This window comes from Lithobates pipiens, unplaced genomic scaffold (genome assembly GCF_037356315.1).
Source record: "Lithobates pipiens isolate NorthernLeopardFrog02 unplaced genomic scaffold, aLitPip1_a1.2 Scaffold_8, whole genome shotgun sequence".
NCBI classification, from domain to species: Eukaryota; Metazoa; Chordata; class Amphibia; order Anura; family Ranidae; genus Lithobates; species Lithobates pipiens.
In genome coordinates, this window is record NW_027507903.1 from 200,227,671 (window position 1) to 200,251,293 (window position 23,623).

At 43.8% G+C, this 23,623-nt stretch overlaps 1 protein-coding gene across 1 annotated transcript in view; it reads left to right on the top strand.

Annotated features, from left to right (window-relative positions):
* The first annotated feature begins 1,715 nt into the window (after positions 1-1,715).
* Positions 1,716-23,623, top strand: part of LOC143962677 (V-type proton ATPase subunit S1-like) — a 130,580-nt gene continuing 108,672 nt past the window's right edge. The window contains exon 1 of the mRNA XM_077472042.1: positions 1,716-1,878. Within this exon, the coding sequence (XP_077328168.1) occupies positions 1,781-1,878 (98 nt within the window). The 5' untranslated portion in view covers positions 1,716-1,780. The remainder of the gene's footprint in view (positions 1,879-23,623) is intronic.

Consider the following 23,623-nt stretch of genomic DNA (forward strand, 5'->3'; position numbering starts at 1 on the left):
GAATGAGGGGGAGGGAAGGTGAACTGTGGACAGGGAGAGAGGGTAAGCTGTGGATGAGGGGAAGGGAAGGTGAACTGTGGACGGAGGGAGAGGATGAGCCGGGGAGGTGGGGGGGAGAGGATGAGCTGTGGATGGGGAGGGAAGGTGAGCTGTGGATGGGGGAGAGAAGGGGAGCTATGGATGGGGGGGAAGGGTGAGCTGTGAATGAGGGGGAGGGAAGGTGAACTCTGGATGGGGAGGGAAGGTGAGCTGGGGGTGGGGAGGGAAGGGGAGCTTTGGAAAGGGGGGAACGGGTGTGCTGGTGATGGAGATGCAGGAGTTAGGGTGATCTGAGGTGTGAAGATGCAGGAATTGGGGTGAAGGTCAATATGCGTAAGAAATAAATGTAAATCTCTTACTAATATTCAAGTAGTAGCAGTAGCATTTACTTTATAAAAATTTTATTTTTGTGATTGAGAATGTGAAGTTGACATTTTTATATAACTGGCACTCTCAATTTCTTTGATAACATCTTTCGGCACACTGTGCTCAAAAGGTTGCCTATCCCTGGTCTAAACCCTCTAACTGCTATTTTGTCTGGCCAGTTTGGTATGCCAAAGGAAGTTGAGAAATAACAGACCTACTGGCTGAATCACTAAGTGAAAATAAGTGAAAAGAAAAAAAAAAGAAGAAAACAAATGCAGCCACCACATCTAATGATTAGTGAGATGTAATTTAATATATTTTATTTTTGGGTTTATTACCAATTTAGGTGTAAGTTAAAGTGACTGTAGAGTCTTGTTATTTTAATTTTATTTTATACAAATAACAAACATGTTATACTTTCTTCCTCCTCTTCTTGGGTCCCTCTTCTGTGCTCCTGGCCCCTCCCTCCTGTTGAGTGTCCCCACAGCAAGCAGCTTGCTACGGGATCATCAGAGCCAAGCCGCAGCTCCCTGTGACCATTCAGACACAGAACTGTGGTTCAGCCCGCCCCCTCTATCTCCTGAGTGGCTAACTGGCTTTGATTGACAGCAGCGGGAGCCAAGGGTGCCGCTACTGTGTCTCAGCCAATCAGAAGGGGGAGTCCCGGGCGGCTGAGACACTCGTGGACATCACTGGACAGAGCGGGGGTTCAGGTTAGTATGAGCGGGGCTGCTCCATACAGAATATTTTTTATCTTAATGCATAGAATGCATTAAGATAAAAAAAACTTCTGACTGTACAACCCCTTTAAGGGTTATGCCTTTGTTAGATGTAAAGGACTTTTAGAAGCACAATCTAACATATTCTCAGGGCTGAACGTCACTCAATGAGACCAAACTACCTGTGCTGAAAATAAAAATGGTTGTTTATTTTCAGAGTTTGTGCTGGACCTAAATCATGTGGTCAGTTTATATATGTATGCTATGTACAGGAGAGTTTTTTTATTTTTTATTTTTTATTACTGATGAGCAGCACGCTGTGCAGTATTTTTATACCTTTTATTTACTTACATGCATTGTTTGCTAGTATTGGTAATGTAGTAATTAACCAGAAAACCCCTTTAAAGTAGAATTGGCAAAATATCCCTGTTTTTTTAAGGCATGCAGCTCTTCAAAGGGCGGAAAACTGAAAGCAGCATCAGAACTGCCTTATTTATGGTATAAACGCCGTTCATTGTATTAATGTATTTACACAAAACAGTCAACAGAGTCTTGGTTTTAACCAGCTACTACAGATATAACCAGTTTTCCTCTGTACTTGGGTAGGATAGCTATATAATATATGTTCATTCTGTAGTTCACTTCTACTTGCAAACATGCAGCTGGTGCTTGTATATCTGTCCCTGGTCTGTGTCTGCATGTCAGGCGTGACGTCTGTAAGTCACGTACCTGTACTTTTATGGTCATCTGAAAGGTAAGTAACACAATATATATGATTGTATTTCAATGTAGAATACAGGACAATGGGCTCTACATGTAGACATAACTGGCTGGTTTAGTGCTTGTGTATTTGGTGGCTAACAATGAACATTTAATTTGGGTAATGTGAGTCAGCCATTTAAAAACCATTCACTGATGCCAGATCCAGGTGGTTTTCATTATATCTTTAAATACATTTGTATAGTAAAATCAGCACTGACAGTGTAGCCTATTGAGCAATATACATTTGATTAGACAGTATTCACTTTTAATGCTATAGTAGTTCCAGATCAATATTTGATCTGGAACTATTTAAGATTTCAAATTGCTACCCATAGATGTTAGGGTTCATATTACAATTGCTCACCACCCATTGTTCTCTAGGATGAAACATGGGCTTTAAGGGCGACTTCAAGTTGTGTTGTAAGTCTCCCCAAGTCATGTTGAAGTCGCCCCAAGTCATGCTGTGATTCATACTTAAGTCGTGTCCAAGTTGCCGAGTCACGCTGGAAGTCGTGTTGCCTGTGTGAATGGACTCTAACTCTGCTCCACTGAGCATATCTCTATTATTGCATTGACCCAAACCTGTGAATTGCAATCCCAAATATGCTTAACTCAGACAGTGAATGTCTGAGTCCAGAGTTGTTAAAAATAATACAGTATTCAATAGGATTCTATTGGGAGTAAAAAAAAAAAAAAAACGCATTGTGGGAAACAACACTATGGAAATGTGATAGAGGTCCTATAAAATGTAACACTGATATAGTGAGGCTGCCGCATAAAACAGACTGAGCATCTCTGAATTATTAAATAATATTGTATCAAGAGAAGTGGGGGGTTACTCAAGCAGGATTAATAGATTTGAGCAGATAAACTTTTGTTCACTTGAGATACTCTCATGTTGTACAGTGGAACCTTGGATTACGAGCATAATCCGTTACAGGAGAATGCTTGTAATCCAAAGCGCTCGCATATCAAAGAGAGTTTCCCCATAGAAGTCAATGGAAACAAAGATAATTGGTTCTACATTGACTTCTATTGCATGCAATACCACATGTGGCCAGAAGTGGGGAGGTGCCGGAGAGCCTCGGAAATACACAGGGACATCTCGGCTGAACTCGGAAAGCCTTGGAAAGGCTTGGAAACACTCGGGGACTGAGTATTTCCGAGTATTTTTAAGTGCTTCCGAATGGCTCCAAACCATTCCAAGTGTCACTGGCGCCCCCGCACCTCTGGCCAAATGCGGTACTGCACACCCCATTAGCTTAAATTCTGCTCGTTTTGCGAGACTACACTCGCAAACCAAGTCAGAACTTAAAAAAAACAGTTGCTCGCCTTTCAAACCGCTTGTTAACCAAGGTTCCACTGTACATTGAAAATGCTCACTCACTGAATACCAAGATGCAGGACCATGTGGCTAACTATTTAGAAAAGACTGTCAAATATTTTTAATGCTCGCATTTATGACAATATAGGGATTTTATTATGATCGTATATAACAGACAGTTTGATTGCTGCCTGCCTTTGTAAGTATCCAGCAATGTTCATTAAAGTATTACTAAAGGTAAAACTTTTTTTTTTTTTAGTTTTGGATAGAGTAGATATGGATCAGAACACCTATTAGTTTTTTTCCCCTATTAGGGAAATTCATCTTCTCTATTTGTCTAGTTTATCATTATCATTGAAAGTAAAAGAAAATCCCAAATTTGGGTTGTCCCCAGAATAAAAATGGTGGGGATATCTTTGAATGGGAACACTAGTTCTGGTGACCTTGGGGGTTACCTTCATTTGCAGGGATTTCCTCTCACTTCTTGTTATGGCTATGAGACATGAACTGAAGATAAATCTCCCCAATGCGACACAGATGGCACAAAAAACCTGACAGGGGTTATAACCCTCCCCTACTCTGTCTAAAATAAAAATAAAAAAGCTTTGCCTACAGTTCTAATTTAAATCCTGGTTCACACTGGTGCGATGCGGTAAACCCTTTGATTCAGTGCTGGTTCTCGTACACTGGTTCACACTGACATCTGCGAACCGCTGGGGTGTCAATGTAAAGTTAATGACACTCCCAGATCGGTTCGCAGATTGCAGTGCAAACTGTCAAATGGTGCAGTAATTGGATCGCATAGATGTAAACACCCATGCAATCCGATTCTAGTGCAGACCCAAAAAGGGTCCTGCACCATTTTGGTGAGAATGCGTTTGAGTTTGCATGACTGAATTTGCATTGCACAGACATCACATGTGATCTGCACAGCAATGTGGTGTGAATCAAATGCGATGTCTGCGATCGTGTAAGTGTGAACCCAGCCTAAAGGGTAGACACATTTTCTCAGTAATATTTTAGGCATAGTTTTCAAAGTCTGCAATTTCTATACAATATTTGTAAGTCCTCTTGTCTAGCTTTCTCATAGGACTTCAGCAATTTGGAGAATGGTCACTGTAATGTAATGCTAGAGAAAAAACCAAGAAAACTGCAGAGTAAGCAATTAGCAAAAGAGTAAAGTGTCAAGTACATCATGTTGTCAGTGGTTGGAAAGGTTGGAAATAAAATGTATACAGACTTTGAAATAGGAATGAATAGCTGTTAAGGTCACTTTACTCTCAAGTAGGGATGAGCCGAACACCCCCCGGTTCGGTTCGCACCAGAACTTTCGAACGGACCCCAAATTCGTACGAACATTAGAACCCCATTGAAGTCTATGGGACTCGAACGTTCGAAATTAAAAGTGCTAATTTTAACGGCTAATATGCAAGATACTGTCCTAAAAAGGGTTTGGAGACCTGGCTCCTGCCCCAGGGGACATGGGTCAATGCCTGAAATGTTTTTAAAAATGGCCGTTTTGGCGGGAACACTGATTTTAATGACGATTAAAGTGAAAAAAAAAAAAGGTGAAATATTCCTTTAAATATGGTGCCTGGGGGGTGTCTGTAGTATGCCTGTGAAGTGCCACGTGTTTCCCGTGTTTAGAACAGTCCCTGCACAAAATTACATTAAACGGAAATAACATCATTTAAAACTGCTTGCGGTTTTAATGTTATATTTGGTTCCTGCAATATGGTTGAAAATCATTGAGAAAAATGGCATGGGTAGCCCTCCCTGCCCATTGCCAGCCCCTTTGGGTCTTGTACGCATATTAAGGGAAACCCCGTACCCATATTAAAAAAAGAAAATGCGTGTGGCCCCCAGGCCCTATATACTCAGAACAGCAGTATAAAGGCGGCGCAAACAAGACAGGGACTGTGTAGGTTTGTTGTGTTAAGTTGAATCTGTTTGTAATTTTCAACTGGTACATTTTTAAAGTGTAGCTCCAGTCAAAAAAACTATTTTTAAGCTTTTTGGAAAACATAAGGAAGGGTTATCACCCCTGTATAATTTGTTTTGTCGTACATCTTTTTTCATCTCACTTGCTGTTGTCTCCTTCCGTTTGCAAGTAGGAGATGTTTGTAAGTTGGATGTTTGAAAGTAGGGGCCTGCCCTATATGCTCTGCAGAAATGGCGGAACAAGGTGTTGGTTTTGCCACAACATTGTAAGCCCTCAAAGTGACTCTTGGTGGGCGCTGGAGCGCCCTGCTGTGAACGATTATAATCAACAATTGTAATTACATGCCATTGTTGAACAGTGGTAGAAAAATTGACCTTTGGTGGTTGTGGTGCTGGTGCCACAACACTATAAGTCCTCACAGTTACTCTGGATGGGCACAGGAACGGGCCCTCCTGTGAAATATTATATCAAGAATTGTAATTACATGTCCCTGTTAAACAGGGGCAGAAAAATTGGGCCTTAGGCACTGGTACTGGTGCCACCACACTGCAACCTCTCCCATATACTCTAGTTTTATTGCAGGAATTAGCCCTGCTGCAAAGCATTGCATCAAAAATTATAATTAAACGCCCCTGTTAAACAGGGGCAGAAAAATTGGGCCTTAGGCACTGGTGCTGGTGCCACCACACTACAACCTCTCCCATATACTCTAGTTTTATTGCAGGAATTAGCCCTGCTGCAAAGCATTGCATCAAAAATTGTAATTAAACGCCCCTGTTAAACAGGGGCAGAAAAATTGGGCCTTAGGCACTGGTGCTGGTGCCACCACACTGCAACCTCTCCCATATACTCTAGTTTTATTGCAGGAATTAGCCCTGCTGCAAAGCATTGCATCAAAAATTGTACTTAAACGCCCCTGTTAAACAGGGGCAGAAAAATTGGGCCTTAGGCACTGGTGCTGGTGCCACCACACTGCAACCTCTCCCATATACTCTAGTTTTATTGCAGGAATTAGCCCTGCTGCAAAGCATTGCATCAAAAATTTTAATTAAACGCCCCTGTTAAACAGGGGCAGAAAAATTGGGCTGATGGCATCACCCAGAACCAGAAATGTTCTTCCAACATATCAGCGGAGGAGGAAGAGGATAGACAATCAACATAACAGGACAGTCACTCAGCATCAGCATAGGCAGTCTTGAAGGGATGTGATATTTCAAAAAAAATTATTCGGTTACATCAGCTTCAGGTGCTTGGTAGCTGTGGGTGATCCAAGACTGATTCATCTTGATGAAGGTCAGTCGATCCACTGATTCGGTGGACAAGTGCACCCTGTGATCGGTAACAAAGCCACCAACAGCACTGAAGGTGCGTTCCGAAAGAACGCTGGATGCAGGACAGGCCAGTAGCTCAATTGCATACTGTGCAAGCTCTGGCCAGTGATCCATCCTCAAGACCCAGTAAGCCAGAGGATTTTCGGTGGGAAAGGTGTCCAAGTCTGACCTTGCCCCTAGGTATTCCTGCACCATGTAAATCAGACGCTGGCGATGGTTGCTGGAACCGATCATACCTTGGGGCTGCGGACTAAAAAATTGTCTGAAAACATCAGTCAGACGGCCACCTTCTCCACCGCTCCTTCTGACCGATGCCTCAGCAACACGTTGTCCAGGACCAGGAGTTTGTAACCTCCCAGTCTCTGGGAACGCGTTGCACAGACCTTTCTGCAAGGCCTCCCGGAGATGTCTCATCCTCTGCTCCCTCTGCGATGGCAAGATAAGGTCGGCAACCTTACCCTTGTACCGTGGATCAAGGAGAGTGGCCAGCCAGTAATGGTCCCTCTCCTTGATCCGAAGAATACGAGGATCCTTCCGCAGGCTTTGCAGGATCAGGGAGGCTATGCAGCGTAGTTTAGCTGAGGCATTCGGTCCGGCGTCCTCTGGGTCACTAAGGACAACATGATCCGCAGCTACCTCCTCCCAGCCACGTACAAGTCCACGTGTTTCTTGGGACTGTAAATCATCCCTACAAGACTGCTGCTGCTGATGCTGAGTGCCAGCCTCCACCTCCATGCTGACACAATCATCCTCCTCCTCCTCTTCCTCCTCCTCATCCTCTTCCTGTGTGATGGGTGGCACAGCAGGAACACTGTCTGGATAAAGGGGGCCTTGAGAGGCAAGGAAGTCCTCCTCTTCCTGCCTCTGTTCTGCCTCAAGTGCCCTGTCCATTATTCCACGCAGCGTATGCTCCAAGAGGTGGACAAGAGGTACAGTGTCACTGATGCATGCACTGTCACTGCTCACCATCCTTGTGGCCTCCTCAAACGGTGACAGGACAGTGCATGCATCCCTGATCATGCCCCACTGGCGAGGTGAGAAAAAACCGAGCTCCCCTGACCCTGTCCTGGTGCCGTAGTCGCACAGGTACTCATTGATGGCCCTCTGCTGCGTGTGCAGCCGCTGCAGCATGGCCAACGTTGAGTTCCACCTGGTGGGCATGTCACATATAAGGCGGTTCTTGGGCAGGTTCAACTCCTTTTGGAGCTCAGCCAGCCGAGCACAGGCATTAAAGGATCGGCGGAAATGCACACAGACTTTCCTGGCCTGCTTCAGGACATCCTGTAAGCTGGGGTACCTGCCCAAGAACCGCTGCACCACCAGGTTAAGGACGTGAGCTACACAGGGCACATGGGTCAGTTGTCCCTGTCAGAGGGCGGAGAGGAGGTTGGTGCCATTGTCGCAAACCACCATTCCTGGCTTAAGCTGGCGTGGCGTCAACCACCTCTCGGCCTGCCCCTGCAGAGCTGACAAAACATCCGCCCCAGTGTGGCTCCTGTCCCCCAAACAAACCAGCGCAAGCACGGCATGGCATCGTTTTGCCTGTGTACTTGCGTAGCCCCTGGAACGCCTACGGAGCACCGCTGGTTCTGAGGACAGAGCACTGGAAGAGGCCATGGAGGAAGAAAAAGAGGAGGGGTGGAGGAGAGAGGTGTGTCACAACCAATAGTAGCATTTTGGAGGCGTGGTGGCGGAACAACCTCCAACACTACTGCACCTTGTCCTGCATCCTTCCCAGCTGCCAGAAGAGTGACCCAATGGGCCGTGAAAGACAGGTAACGTCCCTGTCCATGCCTGCTGGACCATGAGTCAGCAGTAATATGCACCTTACCGCTGACCGCCCTGTCTAGCGAGGCAAGGACATTGCCTTCCACATGCCGGTAGAGAGCCAGAATTGCCTTCCGTGAGAAAAAGTGGCATTTGGGGACCTGCCACTGAGGAACCGCACATTGTACAAACTCACGGAAGGGGGCTAGCAATTTAGCCAATTTAGCCAAGCTAGCATTCAACCGCTGGGCATGTGGATGGCTGGGAGTGAACTTCTTTCGCCGGTCCAGCAGCTGAGGCAGGGACATTTGCCTGCTATAATCGGACGTGGGTGTACTGCTAGCAGAGTGCCTGGAAGCACTTGGCTGTGACACACCTAATTCTACACCTTCATTCCTCTCAGAGCAGGTTTCAGAGAGGACTGAAGGTCTAGTGGGGTTGGAGATGCCAGCTGATGAGGAGCAAGGAGAGGTCCGCTTTGTTCTTTGGTGTGGGTCTTTGAGGTACGCTTGCCATCGAGCTGCATGGCAGGTCAACATATGTCTGGTCAAGCATGTGGTGCCCAAGCGGCTGATGTTTTGGCCACGCAAGATACGCTTGAGACATATGTTGCAAATAGCAGCAGTGCGATCTGATGCACTCGTCTCAAAAAAGGCCCACACCAAAGAACTTTTAGAATAACGCGCAGAGGCAGCGCCCTGCACAGGCGGAGCTCTGCGGTGTGATTCAGTCGGTGTGCTGCCCCTAAGCTGGCCCCTGGAGGGCATCCTGCCTCGTTGGACATGTGCCTCCTCCTCCTCCTCCTTTCTCCTACCAGGCACCCACGTGGAGTCAGTGGCCTCATCATCCCCTCCCTCTTCATCGCTGTATTAAACCTGGCAATATGCTGCAGCTTGTGGAACATGACTGCCAGATTGCTGCCCTTCTTGAGCATCCCCTCTCTCTGCATTCACGCTACTGCCTTCCTCTAGCTGAGTGTCATCATCAGAGCCTACAAAACACTGGGCATCCTCCTGGAGCATGTACCCAACACTGTGCTCAAAGAGTTCTGGAGACTCTTCAGGAGGACGTGGTGGGTCTAGGGAAGGAGTCACTGATGATGACATTGAGAGGAGGGAAGACGATGCGTTGGCAACTGCTTTGCTAGTACCCTAAGACTGGGTGAGAGAGGATGAGGACGATGAAGAGGGCTTGGTCATCCACTCTACCAAGTCGTTGGCATGTTGCGGTTCAACATGTCCAGCTGCCGAAAAGAAGGACAAGCGTGTCCCATGGCCACGTGCTGGTGACAATGCACCGCGTCCATGACCAGCACTGTTGTCTCTAGACACAGAGCCTGCTTGCCCTCTTTTATCGGCTCGCGCCTGTCTGCCTCTCCTTGCTGGCCTTCCAGACATGGTAATGGCCTGAAGGGAGTTGGGTAAAACAGCAGTTGGGTAGTGTATATTGTGCTGGAGGCACACAACACCCACTAACTCCTGCAGATGCCTTTAGTATAGAACACCAGAGATAAAGGGGTATACTGTAATGGAGTCACACAACACCCACTAAGCCCTGCAGATGGCTCTATTAGAGAACAGCAATAAAGGGTAGATACAGGTGTATATTGTGCTGGAGGCACAAAACACCCACTAACTCCTGCAGATGCCTTTATTATAGAACACCAGAAATAAAGGGGTATATACAGATGTATACTGTGCTGGAGGCACACACAACTTCCAATAACTCCTGCAGATGGCAAGTGGGCTCAAATAGAGAAGAGCTATGTAGGTGGATATAGCGGTGTGTACTGGGTACAGAGCACGCAGACAGCACGCACAAGCTCCTAACACTACTGACTGCAAGCTCTATTATAAAAGATAGATCACTAGCTATATAGGTGAGGTGAATATAGCGGTGTATACTGCGGTCAGGGCACGCAGACAACAACCACTACACAACAGCAAGATCGAAAATCGGCCGATAACGATCGGTGTATACTGTGTTGAAGGTACACAGAACACCCACTAACTGCTTCAGACGCCAACACACTACACAAGGCCTCCGCGCTGGCGGCCTTATATAGTGTGGGGCGTGTACTACACAGTCTGAGCTATGATTGGCCACAGGCATCCTGCCTGTGGCCAATCATGGCTCTCCTCGCTGCTGGCGCTGTGATTGGCCAAGCATGCGGGGTCACAGTGCATGCTTGGCCAATCATGAGCCAGCAATGCACTGCGATGACGCAGTGCATTGTGGGCCGTGAGCGCCACACGAATTTGGCGCGAACGGCCCATAATGTTCGGAATTCGCCGAACGGGCGAACAGCCGATGTTCGAATCGAACGTATGTTCGACTCGAACACGAAGCTCATCCCTACTCTCAAGGCATTTTTTCTGTCATTAAACCAATTGAGGACTATAGAATATACATTTTGCTGTAGCTATATTGGCTCTTTTTACATTATGTATTGTATCTTTCAATGACTGAAAAAATATCAGTATTTTCTACACCAATAATGCTATTTTGAATTAATGATCATTCTATTAGTTTTTATCAGTGCTCTCTCTAGATCTGTCTGCAGGAATACTATAAAATCTAATATCAAAGCTCGCCCATTCCCATGGGATAGCACAAAGTAGCATAAATTATACAAATAAAAAGTCTGACAACACCAATAATTTTAAATGGTAATAACTGGCCACAGTGTTTACTTAAGGGTAACTCAGGTTTAATAATTACAATAACCAAACTTAAATCTCTGCATAATTAAATATTCATATGCCTTAAATTAGCAAATACATCAAAACAAATAACGCTGTCCATCCTGACTAGACTGGATGACAACCCCTCTAAACAACACCGTGAAATAGGGAAGGGAGGGTGGGAGGGAGCGCGGTCCGTTCCTCTTCAGGTGGTTGGAGTGTGAGGAGAGAATCCAGCTTATAAAGGCTCCAGAATGGCGCGAATACAGACCTGCCAAAAAGCACCAATTAGCTGCTTGTTGCTGTGGGAGAAACTGCAGGAGAAACCAATAGCAACCAGAAATAGAAAAGGAAAGGAGAGCAAGGCAAAACTGCCCTTTGTACTCTCCTACGAGGGTGCCTGCTTATTGCAAGGGACCCAGACATGAGATAGCACATAGTACCATAAATGATACAAATAAAGAGTCTGACGACACCAATAAGTTTAAATGGTCATAACTGGCCACGGTGTTTATTTAATGGTAACCCAGGTTTAATAAATACAATAACCAAACTTACATCTCTGTATATTAAAATTTTCATATGCCTCAAATTAGTAAATACATCAAAACAAATACTGCTAACCATCCAGACTAGACTAGATGACAACCCCACCAGCCTAGGCCAGGCGTGAAGCGACTGGCTGAGGCCCCCCCAAAAATCCCTGTGGCTTGCTCAACCATGCTCTGTAAACCCATGTTGAACATATCCAAACCTATATTGGATAAATGTACTAAGTCTGGTCTAAAAAGACCTGGGATAAATCCTTCCAACTCAAAATGGTGATATGGAAAACCATTAGACTGGATCAGAAAATTGTGAATTGTTCGAATCCAACGTCTACGCATCTGGTCTAAATAGAACATTTTTCCAAATGGAGACCAAAGTAATCTAGGTACCATTTCAGAAAAATCAAAAATGGTATGTGTAAACAGGACTTTAAAGGAGTATAAATCCTGTTTAATTTCTCAAAGAAGGTCCAAGGTTTTAACCTTGCCCAGGTAATTTGCCCCGGCATGCATTATGATCAAATCTGGATTGGGCCAAATACTAGATGAATTAATTAGAACATCCTTTAAATTTCTCCATCTTAAATCTCTGATACCTTGCCAATACATTTGGAATACACTTTCATTTAAACCAAGAGTCTCAGTATAAGTCCTGGATGCTGCCCTCTTCTGGGCCCAATATATAAAAGAATGGCCAACAATCCAGACCATAATTTTTGGAGGACCTGAAAAATAAAATTAATTGATAATTAAATCAGGATGAATGTAAATCTTATATCTGTTACTATCCCATCGACCCATTATTTTAAGTTCATCAGTGGAGAATCCCAAAGAGCTAGCTAACGTGGCAGCCCCTATCATAATTGATTGGGAGGAGAAGTGAAAACCTGAAAGGCCAAGATGCTTAAGGCAATTGGAGAGGACAGAAGAAAATTGGTATTTGGCAAGGGGGAAAGATCCAAATTAATAAAGAGAACCACTAAAGAGAGGTCAAAATTTTAGCATCTGGGCAAATCTGTATAAGGTGATAAAACGACCTTTACCAGCTTGATCAGATTTTGACCTTCTAATAAAAAGCTTTCAACAAAAGATGACACATCACTATCCAGTAAAAAGGAACTTGAAGATTTATTGGGAGCTGAAAACTCTTAAGGATCCAAAACAATGCAATAGAAAAGGCTGCTCTAAACAAAACTACTTCAAAAGGGAAGAAACAAATGACTTCCAAAGCCAACATTAATTTTCTTAGCAAGTCAATAGAAATAGGTCTCCTGCCATCTCTAACTGGGTTGGAATGCCTAAAACCTTTAACCACTTGCTTACTGGGCACTTAAACCCCCCTCAGTCCCAGACCCATTTTCAGCTTTCAGCGCTGATGCACTTTGAATGACAATTGCGCGGGCATACAACACTGTACCCAAATGAAATTTTTATAATTTTTTTCCCGCAAATAGAGCTTTCTTTTGGTGGTATTTAATTACAGCTCGGAGTTTTATTTTTTGCTAAACAAACCAAAAAAGATGCAAAAAAAAAAAAATCATGTTTTAATAGTTTGTTATAAAATTTTGCAAACGGGTCATATTTCTCCTTCATTGAAGTGCGCTGATTAGGCGGCACTGATAGGCTGCACTGGTGGGCACTGATGGGCTGCATTGGTGGGCACTGATAGGCTGCACTGGTGGGCACTGATAGGCTGCACTGGTGGGCACTGATAGGCATAGTTAAGGCGGCACTAATAGGCACAGATAAGGCGGCACTGATGGGCAAAGATGGGCACAGATAAGATGGCACGGATGGGTGGCACGGATGGGTGGCACGGATGGGCACTGATAGGTACCACTGATAGATGGGACTGATGGGCACTGATAGGTGGCACTGATAGGTGGCTCTGATAGGTGGCACTGCTGGGCACTGATGGGCGGCACTGCTGGGCACTGATGGGCGGCACTGCTGGGCACTGATGGGCGGCACTGGGGTGCAGCACCTTTGAGGCAGATTGTGGGCACTGCTGGGTGGCACTGTGGGTGGCACTGCTGAGTGGCACTGTGGGCAGTGCTGGGTGGCACTGTGGGCACTGCTGGGTGGCACTGACGGGGGGCACTTACTTTTAATAAGTGGGGCACTGCAGGGGGCAGGTGGGCACTGGCAGGGGGCAGGTGGTCGCTAGCAGGGCTGGCCGTGATCGGGACATCAGTGATCGGTGATCGGCTTTTTTTTTTCCTCCTCGCGCTGTCAGCGCGAGGAGGAATAATAGCCGATTACCGGCTCCATTATATCACATGATCAGCTGTCATTGGCTGACAGCTGATCACGTGATAAGGGGTCGGGATCGACCCCTTGCACGGATCGGTGATCAGGCGAGTCTCATGGACTCGCCGATCACAGAGCGCGCCGCGCGCGCCCCTCAGGGGGCGCGCAGGCCGCTCGTACACGGTACTACGTCAATAGACGTAGTCCCGGAAAAGGAGATCCGCGCTGTAGCCGTCAATTGACTATAGCGCGGATCTCAAGTGGTTAAGCACCTGACAAACCGGAAAGGACAGTGGAGGGAGATCAAAAAAAATCTAAGAAAAAAATGAGACTCCAGCTAGTATTTTGTTAACGGAATATATACTAAGACCAGATTTTAATAAGAAAGAAACAAATGACAAGGCTGTATATGAATTGATAACAGTAACCTTCAGGTTATACATAGAGCAAAAGATACATCACTTTGGCCAAGCTTGGAGATATTCTTCTCATGTTTTGGGTGTGACAGAATTCTTCCAATTGGCAGTAACTCGTCCCAAATCAAACCCCAGAGGTAAGCTGGGCATTGGGATCCAATCAGGTCTGCTTCTAGTGCCCGCTCCCGGAATCTGGAAAACTGCAAACAAGACAATGGGGTTGAGTTACTAAAGGCAAATAGACTGTGCACTCTGCAAGTGCAGTTGTTCCAGATCTCAGTAAATGAGCAGAAGCACTGCTGACTTTTATCATCCAATCATGTGCAAGCAAAAATGCTGTTTTTTTATTTTCCTTGCATGTGATTGGTTATTTAAACCCTTCATAGCTATAACAAATCTATGGGAAAAAAATACTAGCGATAGGATTGATCCTAGCCACAAAGGCAAAGAGCCCGAGTAATGATGGACATCTTTAACCACTTCAGCCCCGGAAGAATTGACCCCATTCCTGACCAGAGCACTTTTTGCGATTCGGCACTGCGTCGCTTTAACTAACAATTGCGCGGTCGTGCGACGTGGCTCCCAAACAAAATTGATGTATTTCCCCCCCCCCCCCACAAATAGAGCTTTCTTTTGGTGGTATTTGATCACCCCTGCGGTTTTTATTTTTTGCGCTATAAACAAAAAAGGTGCAAAAATTTTGAAATAAACTCATTATTTTTTACCTTTTGCTATAATAAATATCCCCTAAAAATATATAAAAAATAATAATTTTTTTCCTCAGTTTAGGTCGATATGTATTCTTCTACATATTTTTGGTAAAAAAAAAAAATGCAATAAGCGATTATTGATCGTTTGCGCAAAAGTTAAAGCACTTATATAGGTATAGATAGTTTTATGGCATTTTTATTAATACATTTTTTTTTAAATGGCAGCGATCAGCGATTTTTATCGTGACTGCGACATTATGGCAGACACATCAGACATTTTTGACACATTTTTGGGACCATTGCCATTTATACAGCAGTGCTATACAAATGCACGGATTCCTGTGTAAATGTCTCTGGCAGTGAAGGGGTTAACCAATAGGTGGCAGTGTAGGGGTTAAGTGTGTCCTGGGGCATGTTGCTAACTGTGGGGGGCGTGGCTGTATTTTACACATCACTGATCTCTGCTCCAATCACAGGGAGCAGAGATCAGTGACACTGTTGCTAGGCAGAACAGGGAGATGCTTGTCTACTTTAGCATCTCTCTGTTCTTCCTCTCCGAGAGGCGATTGCTGGTATCCCCACAGCGATCAAGTCCATGAGACCTGCGACCTGTATCGCGGAGCTTTCCGTGGGTGCACGCGCTTGCCCCCTGCGCCTCGTAAAGGGCAACGTACAGGTATGTGATTCAGCCTGTACGTGCCCTTCTGACGACGTATATTGGCGTGAGGCGGTCAGGAAGCAGTTAAGAAGGACTTCGCGCTTTGACAAAAACATGGCGATCAAGAACCTGATCCTAACTAGTTTAGACAGTGGAAGATGAAATTCAATGGCAGTGGAGTTAACGATGATGCCCAGGAACTCTTTCAATTTTCTCTCTTAGCCCTTGTACACACGGTCGGAGAATCTGTCGGAATGAGTCTTATCGGACCGTGTCGTCAGATAATCCGACTGTGTGTGGTATGCATCGGACTGATTCTGTCCGAATCTCCGTCCGATCCAAATTTCCAACATGTTGGAAAGATTTTCCGACCAACTGGGCCGGACGGACCTAATCCGATCATGTGTAGAGCATTTTCATCGGACCAAGTGCCACGCATGCTCAGATCAAATTCCTACATCAAAGCTATTGGCTACTAGCCTGAATGTAGTCCCATCGTAACGAAATTACGTCATCACGTTCTGAAAGATCGGATTTTTCGCCAACTTGTGTGTATGCAACAGTTTCGGACACAATCCGTCGGACTAAATCCGACGGGCAAAATCCGACGGATTTGGTTGGCAAAATCTCCGACCGTGTGTATGTGGGCTTACAGCCTCTAGATCAGTGATTCTCAACTAGGGTTCTGTGGAACCCTAGGGTTCCTCTAGAGGTTGCTAGAGGTTCCTTCAGCATTGGACAATTTCTGCCTCTCAGATAAGGTCCCACACCATTGATCTTTTTAGCTATCTGTAAGGAGGTAATTCTTACCAATGACCACAAGTGTAAGGAGCATTCTTCCCACTGACCATCACACTAATATATCATGAGTTGTAGATTTCTAATTTTTAGCAGGGGTTCCCCGAGACCAGAGAACTATTTCAAGGGTTCCTCTGTGTTGAAAGGGTTGGGAAAGGCTGCTCTAGATGGTAAAACACTGAACGCAGGTTCTTAACAATTGCTCAACCTTCCCTGGGAAAACTGGGAACCAAAAAACCTTCCCCAAACCCACTACGAAATAATTACGCCATCTTGCTGTCTGGATAGATTTCTAACCAAGGCAACATTTCTAACAATCTCACTGGCGTCTGAGCTTTTAACGTTGGAATCTCGTGATTGCTGGTGAGCTGAAGCGCCAGATGCTTTGCGAAAACATTGACAAGCAGGGTGGGACCCTGTGCAGTATGAACATTCATGTCTATACCTGCAGTTGGACAAGAATTTACATTGCCCTTCATTATAGGTAAAGCACCCACCTTTACGAAAGGAATTATGAGTGGGGCTGGAAGGCTTATTCTGAAATAATGGCTTCTGAAGAAGCATTAGGTTCAGCCACAAACCTACATCCTTAATTTCCCAGCATAATGAGGGGTTTTTGCTTGATTTTTGCTTGAAATTCTCGTCGTATGTATACCAAAAAATGCCTCCAAAATGCCTAAAGGCTTCCGCAACAATATCTAAATGTTGAAACAATCTGGAACATTTCTCTTGAAGTTTCTCACCCATTACCAACGCATATATACAAAAAACTTGCAACCAATATGCTGAATACCCTTAGGTGTACTAACAACTTGTGTGCCTTGTATTGCACCAATAAGCTGTGCACCTTGTAAAGCACCAACAGACTGTGCACCTTGTAAAGCACCAACAGAATATGCATCATGAAAAGCACCAAGAGGCTGTGCACCTTGTAGGGCACCCAGAGACTGTGTGCCTAGTAGTGCACCAATAAGTTGTGCATTCTGCATTGTATCCAAGTAGGGTGAACCCTGTGCTATGCCAGTAGGCTGATTTAAATCAGAAAGGCGAGGAAAGTACCCAGCCCCAGCAGAACAGGGTGATTTAATGTCTCTGTCTTTTATGAGCAGTAACGAGTGGCAATAAAACAGGATTGACAGAGGTTGCTATTGTAACTGGGGCTCTGCTCATGGGAGAAAGGGTACACCTAGCCACAGTTAAACACCTTGCCATCAAAATCATGAATAGCAAATGTGGGGCTCAATCACTTTTCCCTGAATTATGTGACCTATTGTGCAAAGAGAAAGCAGGTATAGCTGTTGGGGCATTAGGTATGAAGTATTGGTTTTGAGATGTGATGGTTTTGCGTATAGAAGGAAATATGACAGGCAAGTCTGCTGTATAGTTATAGTGGTTGAGGATGTTAACCACTTCAGACCTGGAAGGATTTGCCCCCTTGATGACCAGGCCATTTTTTGTGATACAGCACTGAGTCACGTTAACTGGCAATTCTGGGGTTGTGCGATGCTGTACCCAAACAAAATTGACATCCATTTTTTCCCAGAAAGAGCTTTCTTTCTAGGCGGTATTTGATCTCCTCTGCGGTTTTTATTTTTTGCGCTATAAACAAAAATAGAGTGACAATTTTGAAAAAAACAAAACAATATTTTTTACTTTTGCTATAATAAATATCCACCAAATTAAAAAAAATTATTTTTTCATCAGTTTAGGCCAATATGTATTCTTCTACATATTTTTTGGTAAAAAAAATCGCAATAAGTGGATATTGATTGATTTGCATAAAAATTTTATAACGTCTAAAAAATAGGGGATAGATTTATGCCATTTTTTATTATTTATTTATTTTTTACTAGTAATGGCGGCGATCTGCGATTTTTAGCGGGACTGCGACATTGAGGCGGACAGATCGAACACTTTCATGGGACCATTGACATTGATACAGCGATCAGAGCTGTAAAAATGCACTGATTACTGTGTAAATGTTACTGGCAGGGAAGGGGTTAACACTAGGGGACGATCAAGGGGTTAAATGTGTTCCCTCGTGTGTGTTTATAACTGTAGGAGGATGGGATTGACTGGAGGAGGAGACAGATCGCTGTTCCTAATTACTAGGAACAGCAGATCTGTCTCTCCTCCCCTGTCAGAATGGTGATTTGTGTGTTTACATACACAGATCCGCGTTCTGGCTCTCTTGCGGGTGGCCAGCGGAAATCGCGTCTGCTGGCTACGCACATTGTGTCCCCCAATGTGTAGCACGCACCTGCTATGGCTCTTAAAGGAGTCGACGTACCAATACGGCGATTTGTGGGAACGAGCCGACCTGCTGCCATATATTGACAGCGGCTGGTCAGCATGTGGTTAAACAATAGGTATACGAATGAAGCCTGAGGGTCCTGCGCAACCTCAGGGACCAGATATGCCAATATATGCCACCTATAATACATATAAGAGGAGGTCAATGGCATGTCATACTTTTGTGCAGTGACAATATACAGTATGTGTCTGTGGGTAATGCATAGATTAGCTGACTAGTCTGCTTAACAAGTGTATTATGTTTTCATATTTCATGGACCTTCATTGTTATTTATCATATATAGTCTGTTTTTATTGTTGTGATTGCTTGGCATGTCCGGAACTGCAAGGTGCCCAGGAAGATAAATGTTACTCCCAGTTGAGGGGACCATCTGGTCATGTGGCCGTGACTTTCTTTTGATTAAAGAAGCTCATTAAAAATGCATGGCACAACATTCCTTTCAAATCAATTTTTCATAAGCATTCTGTATTAAAAAGAGGCCCTGTATGATACCTTTTTATATAATTTTTCATAAGCATTTCAGCTAAGAGAATGCTCAGCATTATACCTTTATTATGATTTTTATAAGACTTCTGTACTAAAAGAGGCCTTATATTTTTACCTTTTCACATAACATTTTGTGTTAAAGAACGCCCATTGCTTTTCCTTTGTAAATCAAGGACAAATTTAAAAAAGGACAATTGGTGCCCTTCAGATAAACTTATCTTAGTTTGCTAAAAGGACAACCTGTATTTTAGCATGTTCCCCAGAGAGTTTGCTGTGCTAAACGTAATGTAGTTGTGTAAGTGCTAGGTATAGTAAAAATTTAAGTTTTAGCATAAAACAGAAAATTGTTTCATACTTACCGTAATTTTATTTTCCTGATGCCTATCCATGGCAGCATACCTGTGACAAGCTCCGCCATGGCTCTTCCCTCAGGACCAGTGAATATTATAAAAGAAAAGGATTAGTGCACTCCCAGCATTCTATGAAATATAGCATACTGAGGGTGGAATTGTATGCTGCCATGGGTAGGCACTAGGAAAAGAAAATGACGGTAAGTATGAAATAATTTTCTGTTTTCCTGATGCCTCCTGATGCCACACCTGTGACAAATAACTACCGTATTTATCAGCATATAACACGCACTTTTTCCCCCCTAAAATCAGGGGGAAATCGGGGGTGCGTGTTATACACCGTTGTTCTCGTCGGCTTTCGGAAAGTCGAAAGCCGCCGAGAATGGCCGAGTGTGGCCAAAAATAGCCGAGAATGGCTGAAGAAAGCCCAGAACAGCCGAGTGCGGCCGAAAATACCCGGAAGCCACCGAGATACACAGGACATCCCCTCTGTATCTCGGTGGCACCATTTTTAAATGGAAAACCCACAGACAAGGCTGCAAACGACTGACAAGGCTAAATAGATGGCTGCAAATGACACTGACAAGGCTAAATGCAAGGCTGCAAATTACACTGACAAGGCTAAATGCAAGGCTGCAAACGACACTGACAAGGCTGCATTGATGGGCATTTAAATGTACGTTTTTTTCCTTAAACTTCCGTCCTAAAAGTTTTTTTCTTTTAAATTCCCTCCTAAACTTGGGGTGCGTGTTATACGCCGGTGTGTGTTATACGCTGATAAATACAGTAGCTGAAATGGGTAGGATGATGCTTAGTAAAAGATTTATTTGAAAAAGGATTTAAAATAGGCTAATGCCAGCCTAATAGCCTGTCTGCCAGTTTCTACAAATAAGAAAGCTGCCAGGTCTACTCTGTAACTTCTCGTAAATGCATGTTGCGATGACCATGATGCTCCCCTTTAGATTGTTTTGATGGAGACGTCTGCTCTGGCTGTCCAAGAGGCAGAAAACAGTTGGGTGGCCCGACTGAAGAGGGGGTTCTAGACCCCCTAGCCCTCTATGCCTTCTTAACCAATTTGAATATCCATGAATCTAATTACTAAAACAGGATTCTGCAAATTATGGCTTCCCAGCTGCTGCAGAACCACATGTCCCATGAGGTATTTCAAAGCTCTGATATTCACAAACATGACTAAGCATGATGGATACTGCAGTTCCGGAATGGCCACAGGACCACATTCTGGAGGCTTCTGCCCCAGATGATGCTTTTATTTTTTTGGGGTATTACAAATAGGTTAGATAAAAGTCTGAAGGGAGTTGTGGCTTGAATATAGTGTCTTAGTACCAAAGTAGTATCGTCTTTGTGAAGAAAGTCGAAATTGGATATGCAAAGATTGGCAGGGCCCAAGGCTCGGAGATAGTAGAGGCAGAGGAGAACTTAGGGATGAATCTATGTACCGTTCTAAGGTTCACTGTATCTGAGTACAGAAAATAATATTATTGTCTTCTGATCCCAGAACCTGAAGTTCTGATACTCCCCAGCCCGATGCCATTGCTACAAAAAAAATAGTTTCCAAGTGTGATTCCACAAGGATGCTAAATTAGATGGGGCAAAAGGCTGTTTGGATAAGGGTTCCAGAGCGATAGAGAGATCCCAAGTGGGAAAGATTTGTTTTAATTGATGGGCTTATTTTCTTGAACATCTTGAAGAATTTGATCTTTGGCCCATCTCTTGTGGTCACAGCAGAGATTGCCACTAGCTTAAATTGCTTAATCCTAATCCTAAATCAGGTCTATGTGCAGGAAGTCAAGGAGTTGGGAGGAAGAGGGTACATCAGGATTGAAGTTTTGCCATTAGCAAAAGATATAAACTTATTCCAAACCTTGTCATACGTAATGTTCGTTGAAGGCTCTTGTGCTTTGAGCAGAGTTGAAACAACTCTGGAGGAACATTTTAATGATTAAAGCCTCTGTGTTTTAATATTCTAATGCGAAGGTTCAATCTGTGAGTATTCTGATGGGTGTGATGCCTCGAGCCAGAAGAAAGGGTATCCGAGGAATATTTACCTGAGGCTGAACACTAAAATATATTGCCCTAGGGAATCATGGGTCTCCCTGCAAATAAGGCAGGATTGTTATCACCATTATCGTTGATATTGGTTTTTATACTTCAGGGTTGGTGCATCTTCCCAGTGTAATTCAGCAGACACCTTTGCAACTGGCTAGTGAATATAAAGCAACAAATATTTGTGAATAAATTATGAATTATTCTGAATTAGTTATGAATAAGCATAGGGAAGCTACAGAAGTTGAGGAAGAAAAATGTATTCATTGTTCCTCTGGCATCTCTAGATGTAGCCTGTACTTTGTTTAAAAGAAAACATTTAATTTTATATTTAGTTGGTAAATATCATTGTTTGAAAAACCCATCTTTTGGTGGTTGTTTTTTTTTTACAAACTTCTAAACCCAAGTAAAAAGTTAGAAAAAGGAGGATTATATAAAAAAAAGAAAACATTCATATAGCATAAGACAGTAAGGCTGCTTTCACACTGAGGCGCTTTACAGGTGCTATAGCGCTAAAAAAAGTGCCTGCATAGTACCTGTAAAGAGCCTCTCCTCTCACTCCAGTGTGAAAGCCCGAGTGCTTTCACACTGGAGCAGTGCGCTGGCAGGACGCCAAAAAAAGTCCCGCAAACCGCATGTTTGCAGCGCTATAGGAGCTGTGTATACACTGCTCCTAAAGTGCCTATGCACATTGAAATAAATGGGCAGTGCCACTGAACCGCCGGCATAGCACTGCTGCAGCGGTGCTTTCCGGGTGGTTTTTACCCTTTTTTGGCTGCTAGCAGCAGGCAAAAACCTCTGCAAAAAGGACGGTAAAGCGTTGCTAAAAACAGAGGCCCCCAACGCCCCAGTGTGAAAGTAGCTAAAACAATACTTCTTACAGCACATTCCACTTTACCTCTTACTATAGTAGGGTTGCCATCCTCATTACCTAGGGGACAGTTCTCATTTTATGGGATTTGTGTTTGGGAAACAAATGTTTCTGGTGAATTGATGATGCCCCAGTAAATGCAGAGCAAGCATCCAGAGAATGCTGCACCTCCATTATGTATTTTTTTCTCTTTAGCCCCAAAAACTTTATTGACACCCGAACAGAAATACAGCAAGCCAAAGCACAGATTGACAAACATGTTAATTTATGTGAATTGTATCAGAACAGAATCATTTTTCCTTTTTCCTTTATTGCCCTAGAACTTGCAGAGCTTATAGATTAGACTATGGCCTTGTCTTTTTTCTGCAGTAAGATAGTGTACAAAGTGTAATATTCTAAGGCAATCAATGAGATGTTCGTTTTGGATGCGTTAATATACTTTGACCTTTATTCTATTGCATAAACTGGTTTGACAGCAGGACAGAATAATTTACATTCCACTGCATAGGAAAAAATGAAGAAAGCATATGCAGGCTAACATGTACAGATCACTAATATCAAATCTACACATCTACTAATAAACAACACTAATGTGTACCAAGGACATGCAGTGAGGTGGCTGGTGAGGCACTGGCTAGTATCAGAGCCAGATATACACAGGTTACATACGCCGCAAACATTAGGGCAAGAACAAAAATTCCAGCGCTAGACCTCCTCTGTTACTCAAAACATGTAGGGAAATAAATAAGCTGCGCTAAACCTAACGTGTACCAAGGCCGAAGCCCACCGTGCATATACAAATAATGTGACAGTAAATTGTAAACTCTATCATACCCCTAACTGATGGGTAAAAAAACTCAATCATGAGCAATGTGCATATACAAATAATGTGACAATATATCATAAATTCTATCTTACCCCTAACAAATGGGTAAAACACAAACTCAATCATAAACAATAAAGAACACCCAGTGAATGGATTAAAGAGTCTCTGTAAAAATAAAAATTAAAAATCAAGAACAGTCCTTCTATAATCTATATTCTTGATTTTTTATTTTTATTTTACAGAGACTCTTTAATCCATTCACTGGGTGTTTTTTAATTAATTAATTTAATTAAATTTTTTTATTATTCATGAAATAGGGTAGCACCCCCCATGTTGAGGGCACGCATCCTGTTACGGCTCAGGAGGGGGGGCGCTCGCTCGTCCCCACCCCCTTTCCT